The 12131-nt window shown below is 32.6% G+C and overlaps 1 protein-coding gene across 5 annotated transcripts in view; it reads left to right on the forward strand.

Annotated features, from left to right (window-relative positions):
- The window catches only part of LOC127700992 (pyruvate dehydrogenase phosphatase regulatory subunit, mitochondrial-like), a 58770-nt gene that overhangs the window by 13412 nt on the left and 33227 nt on the right, over positions 1-12131 (forward strand). For all 5 annotated transcript variants that reach the window (XM_052204748.1, XM_052204747.1, XM_052204750.1 and 2 more), the window contains exons 3-6: positions 891-1021; positions 5609-5690; positions 10866-10947; positions 11353-11434. In XM_052204748.1, the coding sequence (XP_052060708.1) occupies positions 891-1021; positions 5609-5690; positions 10866-10947; positions 11353-11434 (377 nt within the window). The remainder of the gene's footprint in view (positions 1-890; positions 1022-5608; positions 5691-10865; positions 10948-11352; positions 11435-12131) is intronic.

Below are 12131 nucleotides of genomic sequence, written 5' to 3' on the forward strand. Positions count from 1 at the left end.
ATTGGTGGCAGTGGTATAACTGGGACATTTATAGCTTACCATCAAGCAGAGAGAGGGTGAAATGATGTTGTTTTGTTGGAGCAGTGGAAATAAGTAACCTACAATGGGTAGGGGTTTCACATAACATTGGTGGTAGGGGTGTAACTGGGACATCTATAGCTTACCATTTAGCAGAGAGAGGGTGAAATGATGTTTTACTGTTGGAGCAGTGGAAGTAAGTAACCTACAATGGGTAGCTATAGGGGTTTTGATGTAACATTCATGGTAGAGGTGTAACTGGGACATATATAGCTTACCTTCTAGCAGAGAGAGGGTGAAATGATGTTTTACTGTTGGAGCAGGGGAAGTAAGTAATCTATAATCATGATAATGAGTAGCTATAGGGGTTTAACATAACATTGGTGGCAGGGTTGTAAATGGGACATCTATAGCTTGCTGTCTAGCAGAGAGAAAGCGTGAAATGATGTTGTACTGTTGGAGCAGGGGAAGTAAGTAATCTATAATGAGTAGCTATAGGGATTTAACATAACATTTGTGACAGGGGTTTAAATGGGACATCTATAGCTTACTGTCTAGCAGAGAGAGGAGGAAATGATGTTGTATTGCTACATCAGGGGAAGTAAATAACCTACAACAGAAGTGAATGAGTGATAAACTACTGTTATATTAAAACTCTCTTTAACTTTGAAGAGGAAACATTTTCTTGGTATGCTTAGTTCTGATAATTAAGAGAAAAAAAACTTTAAAAATCAGTAAGATCAGACCAATTAAGTCTGAAAATCAACTTCTTGAATTTAACATAACCACGATAACTGCCAAAATCATTTAAAAAATGATGAACATGGTAAAATGTGTAGAAAAGGTTTTCTTTGTAACTCTTGCTTTTGTAGATATACATGTGGAACAACATGGCATTCTGTTGGTTTGATTGGTCAATTGAGAGATGATGTCCCTTCAGCAAGATTAGTCAAATATAGTGCTGAACTGTACAGATCATTAGAAAAGGCAGGACATGGCATTGGTCAGTAAAGTACATAGGTCATTGGAAAAGTCCAAACATAGCATTGGCCATTATTACATTTGTATAGGTCATTAGAAAAGTAAAAACATGACATTTGCCAGTATTACATCTACATTGGTCATTGGAAAATTCAGAAAATAGAACTAAAAGTCAATACTGTGGATTCATTTATTTTCGTGGGTATCAATTTTCGTGGATAGAGAAAAAAAGACCTTTCGTGGTATACGTAAATTCGTGGATCGCTGATAACAAAAAAAAAATCAGCTACGTAAATCGTGGATTTCTTTTTGATTTTGGAGATCATATAACCTCCTTTGTTTGATCAATAATAAAACCAATAAAAAGAAGGAATTCATTGAACAAGTTTTGAATTGTCAAAATCCTCGCTTGGTCATTCTAGGTTAAAGTGTTCATTGAAAACTTCTATTACAATAATGGACAGAGACAACTAATTATTTGTTTGTTTTACAATTTAAAGATTCTTGTCGGAATTTCATAAGGCATTCAAAATTCTATGATTGAAAGCTCAGTTTCCTAATCACGATGTAATAAACAGTCATATAAGTAAAAGGTGTGAAAATAAATGTTCCTGTCATAAACAATATTACCTACGGGCAATAACCCCGGACTTAATCCTATTGATTTTTAATCACCAGTAAACCAAACTATGACACGGTAATTAACAACTTGCAGTTATTTTCCATGAACAGTTTTAATCAATTTTAAAAAGTAAATTATCACTGATATTCGTTATATTAATTGTTGATTTAATCAAAATACTTGTATCTTCTTTCAATAAAAACACGTGTTATGTTACAATGTTTATCGCTAATCAACACTATACTAGAACTGCATAACATAACCGGAAATAAACATCCGACTCCATACACATTTCTCGGGATTATTCTTCGTTGAATTCTTAAATTCGTGGTTCGCTGTGACCCACGAAACCCACGAAAATTGGTAAACCACGAATAAAAATGAATCCACAGTATCATGAATATAAGTATAAAAATAAGGTTGGGATGTGGAAATTGCAATGACATTTTTATAAGTAAATAATTTTATTAAACACTGTTAAATGAAAAATATTTTCTCTATAGTATGAATAAATATAGTACTGATATCAAAGGAGATAATGATGCAATCTAATTTGTACACAACTAAAATTATCTCCCTTTTAATGATAACCACAGCTTAAATTATCTCCCTTTAATAATACTCACAACTAAGAGTATCTCCCTTTAGGTGTAACATCACTTTTTCAGGCCCAGTCTGAAAGAACATACGAAAGTAGTACATATTTAAGACAAAATAGTACCTACGCATGAATGTAACTTTCAAAATATGTAGAATATTTTGGTAATTATACGATTTTTTTGCGGTCGTTTATTGGTATGACGTTTGCGTCGTCGTTGTCGTCGTCGTCCGAAGACACATTTGATTTTCGCACTCTAACTTTAGTTTAAGTGAATGGAATTCTATGAAAGTTAACCATAAGGTTCAATACCACAAAAGGAAGGTTTGGATTGATTTTGGGGGTTGTGGTACCAACAGTTAAGGAATTAGGGGCCAAAAAGGGGCAAAAAATAAGCATTTTTGTAACTTCCAGACATAACTTGTGTGTTAGTGTATGGATCTCTCTGACATTGTACCACAAGGTTCCATATCACAAAGAGAAAGCTGGGATTGATTGTGGGGGTCATTGTCTCAAAATTTTAGGAATTAGGGGCCAAAAAAGGGACAAAAAAACAAGCATTTTTCTAGTTTCATGACAATAACTTGTGTGTAAGTGTATAGATCTTTATGAAATTGTACTACAAGGTTCCATATCACAAAGGGAAAGCTGGAATTGAGTTTGGGGGTAATTGCTTAAAACGTTTAGGAATAAGGGGCCAAAAAGGGGCAAAAAAAAGCATTTTTCTAGTTTCCAGACAATAACTTGTGTTCAAGTGTATGGATCTCTCTGAAATTGTACTACAAGGTACCATACCACAAAGGGAAGGCAGGGATTGATTTTGGGGGTAATTGCCTCAAAATTTTAGGAATTAGGGACCAAAAAGGGGCAAAAAAACAAGCATTTTTCTAGTTTCAGGACAATAACTTGTGTGTTAGTGTATGGATCTTTATGAAATTGTACTACAAGGTTCCATATCACAAAGGGAAGGCTGGGTTTGAGTTTGGGGGTAATTGCCCTAAACGTTTAGGAATTTGGGGCCAAAAAACAAGCATTTTTCTAGTTTCCAGACAATAACTTGTGTTCAAGTGTATGGATCTCTCTGAAATTGTACTGCAAGGTACCATACCACAAAGGGAAGGCTGGGATTGAGTTTGGGGTGATGAATCATAAGGGGGTTCAAAAAATTTTGGGGGGGGGGATTTTTTTTCCCCTTTTTTTACTTTAAAATTTTCCATTTTAAATTGGTTATTTCTGATTTATATATAAAAGCAAATAATAATAATATGGTTTGAATAGGTAAATTAAAATTTTTTAAGTTCTTAGACCACATTCATTCTGTGTCAGAAACCTATGCTGTGTCAAATATTTAATCACAATCCAAATTCAGTGCTGTATCAAGCTTGAATGTTGTGTCCATACTTGCCCCAACTGTTCATGGTTCGACCTCTGCGGTCATATCAAGCTGCGCCCAAATCATGAAAGCATAATGACTGATGATCTTGGTAGAACCATTATTGACTTTACAATTTTGATGATTAAAAAAAAGTATGAAATTTTAAAAGGAGGGTACTTTTTTCATGTTTCACAGATCTGAAGTACCTGTTTTAGTACTTCCCAAGTTCTAGGAACCAGTACTCTCTTATATGCAATTAAAAGTACGTTGATTTTTTCAGTACAAGACACCATAAGGTGACATGCAATGACTGTCAATTTATTTGAACTTGAGACAAAAGAGTGTGACTGCTTGAAACTGAGGAATTTAACATAGAAAGCAATGGGGCGATGAATTAGTGATGTTCCTTCTTTAATGATACATGCAACTAAAATTATCTCTCTTTAATGATACACACACACACACACACATCTAAAATTATCTCCCTTTAACGATATACACACACACACACACACACACATCTAAAATTATCTCCCTTTATTTTATATGCACAACCAATATTATCTCCCTTTACCGAAATGCACAGCTAAAATTATCCCCTTTTAATATCATGATTTCAAGATTTTTTATGAAATATTCACTCCTCTTAAAAAGAAATTTCAGTTTTCTTTTCAGAGCACATAACATATTATTATGTGATAATAACCTTTTAAACCATATTTAGAATTGATAAAACCTTGGATAAAACCAGATGTTTGTTGTTAATATTGATCCTTATCTAGGGGATTCAAGGAACAGGGGATGACATAGAGAACCAAATGACAATGACCCCCCTATGGTTAAAAAATTGTTTTTTTTACATTTTTCTAATGTTTGACTCAATGCAGCAAAAAGTTTGGTATGTACCCCTTGATTTATTGTGTAAAACAGTCAATTGATATAAAAAAGAAGATGTGGTATGATTGCCAATGAGACAACTCTCCACAAGAGACCAAATGACACAGAAATTAACAACTATAGGTCACCGTATGGTTTCAAAAACAATGAGCAAAGCCCATACCGCACAGTCAGCTATAAAAGGCCCCGAAATGACAATGAAAAACAATTCAAACGAGAAAACTAACGGCCTAATTTATGTACAAAAAATGAACGAAAAACAAATATGTAACACATAAACAAACGACAACCACTGAATTACAGGCTACTGACTTGGGACAGGCACATACATACATACATGGCGGGGTTAAACATGTTAGCAGGATCCCAACCCTCCCCTAACCTGGGACAGTGGTGTAATAGTACAACATAAGAACGAACTATAAAAATCAATTGAAAGAGGCTTAACTCATCAGATGGATAAAAATACAAATACTACAAATACAAGTGGACGTGGCAGGGTACTTGTACATATGTATATTTATATACTTGGTTAATTAGTATGTAAAACAGTCAATTGATGGACAAGAGATGTTTTATTATTGTGTAGAACAGTCAATTGATGGATATTTATATAGTTGGTTTATAATTGAGTAATTGAGTAGAACAGTCAATTGATGGATATTTATATACTTGGTTTATAATTGAGTAATTGAGTAGAACAGTCAATTGATGGATATTTATATACTTGGTTTATAATTGAGTAGAACAGTCAATTGATGGATATGTATATACTTGGTTTATAATTGAATAGAACAGTAAATTGATGGATATTTATATACTTGGTTTATAATTGAGTAGAACAGTCAATTGATGGATATTTATATACTTGGTTTATAATTGAGTAGAACAGTCAATTGATGGATATTTATATACTTGGTTTATAATTGAGTAGAACAGTCAATTGATAGATATTTATATACTTGGTTTATAAAAGCAGTGTGGCAGTATTAACATTGCTCAGTTTGTATACATTTTAGATTCGAAGCAGTGTTGCAGTATTAACATTGCTCACTTTATACATTGTAGGTTGGAAGCAGTGTGGCAATATTAACATTGTTCAGTTTATACATTTTAGGTTGGAAGCAGTGTGGTAGTATTAACATTGCTCAGACTAAAGATAGAGTCAACTTGTTACAGAGAAAGCATGCTGTAGCTGTGTAAGTAAACCTGTCAATTAGGGGCACTGACATGCTGTAACTGTGTAAGTATACCTGTCAATTAGGGACACTAACATGCTGTAACTGAGTAGGAATACCTGTCAATTAGGTACACTGACATGCTTTAACTGTATGAGAATACCTGTCAATTAGGGACACTGACCAGCTGTCACAGTGTGAACATGCCTGTCAATAAGGGATACTGACATGTTGTAGCAGTGTAATATAAAATAAGGAGATATGGTATGATTGCCAATGAGACAAATGAGACCAAATGGTGTAGATGGTAGTAACTATAGGTCTCCTTACAGCCTTCAAAAATGAGCAAAACCAATACTGCAAAGCAAGCTACAAAAGGCCCAGACATAACAAAATGTAAAACAATTCAAATGAGAAAACCAGCAGCCTGATTTATGTACAAAACAACAAACAAAAAACAACTATTAAATAACTTGGGGATGGGTACATACAGAATGTTGTGGGGTTAAACAACTGAGCAGGCACTTAACCTGGAACATTGGTGCTACAGCACAACACAGAACAAACTGTACAAAATAATAAAGGAAAATAAATATGATAAACAGCTACAAATGACAAGCACATATAGATTGTGGAGGGGTTAAAGATGTTTGTAGTCAAAACCTTCCCCTAACCTGGAACAGTGGTGTAATAGCACAACATAAGAACAAACCATAAGAATCAGTTGAAAAGGGCTTGGATCAATAGATACAAAGCAAAACAAAAATGCTTACAAAAACACTGAAGACACATGGTATTGATCTGAGAGTACTCAAAGTTACTGAAAGCTAGTTACAAGCCAATAACAACTAATAAACTAATCATGTTTCCAAGATAAAATATCAATCAGAACACCTCCAATGGGTTCAGTGTAAAGATAAGATAAACAATCTAAGAAAATATGACTATGTGCAATGCCAAAATATAAGTATCGACTGGATGTAGAATAGGTTATTAACTATATAGCAATACATATTCAGTTAAGTTTTATTTATTGAAAAGAAAATCAATATTAGTACCAATAAAACAATATATAAAGATCTAATGACAATGTTAAATGGTAAAGCTGTAGGTTATATAGTGTTTTGGTCTGTCTGTTGTTATTGGTAGGCATAATAGTTATCAATATCTTTATACTGAGTGTTAAAGAGGTGTAAAATATTGACAAATATAATGCCTACCCATGTTGAAATTAACATAGAGCATAGAAAAAATTACTATAATTTTAATAGGAAAACAATTTTCGAGAGAAGAGGACCTTAAAGCCATGTTATAAAAGCTGCTATTATGATTTCATGATTTCAATCAAATAAAAACATAAGTCTTGCTTTTTAAGAGGTTTAATTGAAATTCATTGCAAGCTAATCACACAGAAATTTTAATTTTAATCTCAGATCAAAATAAAACTGATGGTGCAAATTGAAATGTAACCTCAAACACTTGTACCCCATGTTTTATTGTGCCCACGCAATGTGTCCATCTGTCCATCCATCTAAGCTTGTGAGTGTTCTCACCTGTACAATTCTTGCCAGATTTTTATTAAATTGTATCAAAGGTTTATATCAGCAATGTGTTGGTCAATTTTGAAAATCAGTACCAATCAACTATTTTCAATAGAGTTATGCCCCTTTGAAATATTAGTTATATGGAAAATTGAATTGTAATTGCCCTCAAGCCTACATTTCTCTAAAATATAATATTTACAACATTGGAACCCTGTTCTTTTAGTGTTTCTAGAACATGGCTTTGTTTACAAAGGGTAGAGTCAATTTATAATCTTATGGCATTCAAAGCTTTGTTTATGGAGACTATTTGACAAATGATATTGTTGTTTGTTTCAAAAGATGTGAATTACAAGTAGCTCAAACACTGATTATTACTATATAAGTTTTATTGTCTAATATTGTTATACACTGTTGGAGCAATTCCATACTTTTTCCGACAAATTTTAAAGAAATTTATTAAACAATATTGTCATCAGACCAAAAATTTATCATTATAGTTTTTATACGACCGCAAAAAAATTTTGTGGTCGTATATTGGTATGACGTTGGCGTCGTCGTCGTCGTTGTCGTCGTCGTCGTCGTCCGGCGTCGTCGTCCGAATACATATTGGTTTTCGCACTCTAACTTTAGTTTAAGTGAATGGATCTTTTTGAAATTTGACCATAAAGTTAAATACCACAAAAGGAAGGTTGGGATTGATTTTGGGGGTTATGGTACCAACAGTTAAGGAATTAGGGGCCAAAAAGGGGCCAAAAATGAGCATTTTCTAGTTTCCAGACAATAACTGTGGAACGGTGTATGGATCTCTCTGAAATTATACAAGTTTCCATACCACAAAGGGATGGTTAGGATTTGCTTTGGGGGGTTATGGCTCAAACCGTTTAGGAATTACGGGCAAAAAAGGGGGAAAAACAAGGTTGTCCTGGTAAATGGACAAATACTTTAGTACAAAACATAATTTAAAGCAGTGTAAGGGAGATAAATCAAATACATCATTGAAATTATCTCCCTTACACTGCTTTTAAATTATGTATAAAGTAATGGTTAATGAACAATAAAGATAATCTAAAACAGTGTAAGGGAGGTAATCCAAATACAACGTTTTGGTTACTTCCCTTACACTGCTTTTAAATTATGTTTAAAGAAATGCATATTTATAAAGGAAGACCAGTAAAAATATCTGCAAATGTTTTCATCTTTTTTTTTTACAAAAAAATCCATATGAAAGATTTGACACTATATTTTTATTATAAAATAGATTAAGTTAGCACTATGGTAAATTTAAATGGGTAATTATGGTTGCCAACTCCATTGGAAATTTGAATTGAGATTATGACCATATCTTGAGGGAAAGAATTTTTTTGGGGGAATAAGGGGGGGGGGATAAAAAGAAATTGTGGGGGGCCAATTTTTTCTCATTTCAGATTTCAGAAATTAAAAAGAATTATTCTTCAAATATTATTTTTTTTTCAAATTTCAAATATTGAAAAATTTCAAGAAGTAATCTTTAATTGCACAGTATGGCGCATTAGATTTGTAAAATCTTTGATCACATTTATTTATTTGTTATGCCGAATCTAACAGTGTATTTAGATTTTTAATTTTGGGTCCAGTTTTCAAATTGGTCTACATTAATGTCCAAAGGGTCCAAAATTAAACTTTGTTTGATTTTAGCAAAAATTGAATATATGAGGTTCTTTGATATGCTGAATCTAAACATGTATTTAGATTTTTGATTTTTGGCCCAGTTTTCAAGTTGGTCCAAATAGGGGTCCAGTATTTAAACTTTGTTTGATTTCAACAAAAATTGAATATATGGGGTTCTTTGATATGCTGAATCTAAACATGTATTTAGATTTTTGATTATGGGCCCAGTTTTCAAGTTGGTCCAAATTGGGGTCCAAAATTAAACTTTGTTTGATTTCAACAAAAATTGAATATATGAGGTTCTTTGATATGCTGAATCTAACCATGTATTTAGATTTTTTATTTGTAGGCCCCGCTATCAAATTGGTTCATATTGAGGTCAAAAGGGTCCAAAATTAAACTTTGTTTGATTTCATCGAAAATTGAATTATTGGGGTTCTTTGATATGCCAAATCTAACCGTGTTTTTAGATTTTTAATTTGGGTTCCGTTTTTTAAATTGGTCTTCATTGAGGTCCAAAGGGTCCAAAATTAAACTTAGTTTGATTTTAACAAAAATTGAATTCTTGGGGTTCTTTGATATGCTGAATCTAAACATGTGTTTAGATTTTTGATTATGGGCCCAGTTTTCAAGTTGGTCCAAGTTGGGGTCCAAAATTAAACTTTTTTTGATTTCAACAAAAATTGAATATATGGGGTTATTTGATATGCTGAATCTAACCATGAATTTAGATTTTTTATTTGTGGGCCCCGCTATCAAATTGGTTCATATTGAGGTCAAAAGGGTCAAAAATTAAACTTTGTTTGATTTCATCAAAAATTGAATTATTGGGGTTCTTTGATATTCCAAATCTAACCATGTATTTAGATTTTTAATTTTAAGTCCCGTTTTTTAAATTGGTCTACATTAAGGTCCAAAGGGTCCAAAATTAAACTTAGTTTGATTTTAGCAAAAATTGAATTCTTGGGGTTCTTTGATATGCTGAATCTAAACATGTGTTTAGATTTTTGATTATGGGCCCAGTTTTCAAGTTTGTCCAAGTTGGGGTCCAAAATTAAACTTTGTTTGATTTTAACAAAAATTGAATATATGGGGTTCTTTGATATGCTGAATCTAACCATGTATTTTGATTTTGGACATTGGACCATAATAGGTAAATTAAAAAAATTCAAGTTCTTAGACCACATTCTTTCTGTGTCAGAAACCTATGCTGTGTCAAATATTTAACAACAATCCAAATTCAGAGCTGTATCAAGCTTGAATGTTGTGTCCATACTTGCCCCAACTGTTCAGGGTTCGACCTCTGCGGTCGTATCAAGCTGCGCCCCAGCGAAGCATTTTATTTGGATTTTAGCTTATACCAACCTTATTTTTTTTTTAATTATTCAATTATACTTCTAAACTTAGGTACTGTTTTTTTAAGACTCATCTGAATATGAAATATGAAATAAAATGATGTAAAGTAGAATTTGTTTGTTACCATGGTTACCATGATATGATATGTACTTCCCAAATAATCCCTTAGAATGAATTCTCTTTTCACTGCTTTGCCAATTTTTGTAAAAGTCAATAATTGATTCTTCTATCACATGCTGATTATGCTCCATTCAGAAAAAGGACTTGTTAATTATTGAATTGAATACCAGCAAAAATCTTTGAACAATAATGCACCACAACTTACTTAATTTAGTAAGACTGGACTAAAACAATTAGAAAATATATTTCCAAACAACAACACCATGATATACCCGTAAATAAGATTAAAGCTGTTTAATTTTCTATTGGACACTTAATTCCTTCAGCATCAGAAATCAATTAATTTATCGGTAGACAGTGGAAATATAAAAAATAGACATATTAATATGTAATGATTTTGCATGTGTGTTCTTCTTTATTGTAAATTCTAGAATTTTGGCCAAAAATACCTCCTTATTTGTGCTAATAGCAATATTTTATTGTAGTGTTTATATATTTAAGTGCAAATATTAAAATTTTTCTATTTTAGTGCTACTGGTATTGAAGCCCACTTTATTGGACCAAAAGAAATAGAGAGATTAGCACCTGTTCTTAAAACAGATGATATTGAGGTATAAAGCATATAAGTTTTGAAAGAGCAGGTGATTATTTATAATGTTAGAGCTTTATTTATAGTATGTTAGTGGGAATACCAGGGGATGTAGGTTATATTGATGTAAAATAACAGATGCTGCATCAGAAATAAATACATACTGCAACACACAAATAAAATTTGCAACTTGATTTCAAAGTTATCATGAATATATTGGAATAATAACTGAGAAACTAATGAGAAATGCATGGTTATTTCATTTGTCTTAGTTTTACAGAAAACTCGCCAGTGAGGAGACAAGGTCTTGTAACCATTAGACTCTTTCTGCCCATCAAAACTCATGTTGGGTATTTCAACCTTGTAGTTCTGTGAGTTTTAACCAAATAAAGTTGCATTATCAAAACACAAATGATTTATTTTTTAGGCAGCCTTATATGTTCCATCAGACGGAGTAGTAGCTCCTTCAGACTTAGCATCAACGTATGTCAGACTAGCCAAAGACAGAGGTAATCTATCACTGATAAAATTCCTCCTAACATAGGACAACCTACCACCATAAAATTTGCAACAACTTCTGTCAAACTAGCCAAAGACAGAGGTTATCTAGTATCTATAAAGTTCCTCCTAAAATGGGACAACCTCCAACCATATTCAATGTAACAACTTATGTCACACTAACCAAAGAAAGTGGTAATCTTTTACTGAAAAACATCCTCCAAACATAGGACAACCTCCCACCATATACATTGTAACAAGTTCAGTAAGTTGAATAATGTGAAGTGATACCATATGTTGATTAAACCTGTTTAGTAAAGAGCTACAGTTGGAACATGTTTTTAACTTTTTTGATTCGAGCGTCACTGATGATTTTTTTTGTAGACGAAACACTGAAAATTTTTGTCCTGGTATCTATGATGAGTTTATTTACAAACACTGGGTTGATGCCACTGCTGGTTGAGGTTTCTCCCAAAGGGTATCATCAACACAGAAGTCAGCACTTCTGTGTTGACATGAATTATCATTGATATGGTCATAATTATAAATTAACTGTTTATAAAACTTTGAATTTCAAAATACTAAGGATTTTCTATCCCAGGAATAGATAACCTTAGCTGTACATGTATTTGACAAAACCTTTCGTAATTTTTGTTCCTCAGTGCTCCTCAATTTTGTATTTATCTGTGTTTTTAAACTTTTTTGATT

Source organism: Mytilus californianus, unplaced genomic scaffold, assembly GCF_021869535.1.
Source record: "Mytilus californianus isolate M0D057914Y unplaced genomic scaffold, xbMytCali1.0.p SCAF_5, whole genome shotgun sequence".
In the NCBI taxonomy this organism is placed as follows: Eukaryota; Metazoa; Mollusca; class Bivalvia; order Mytilida; family Mytilidae; genus Mytilus; species Mytilus californianus.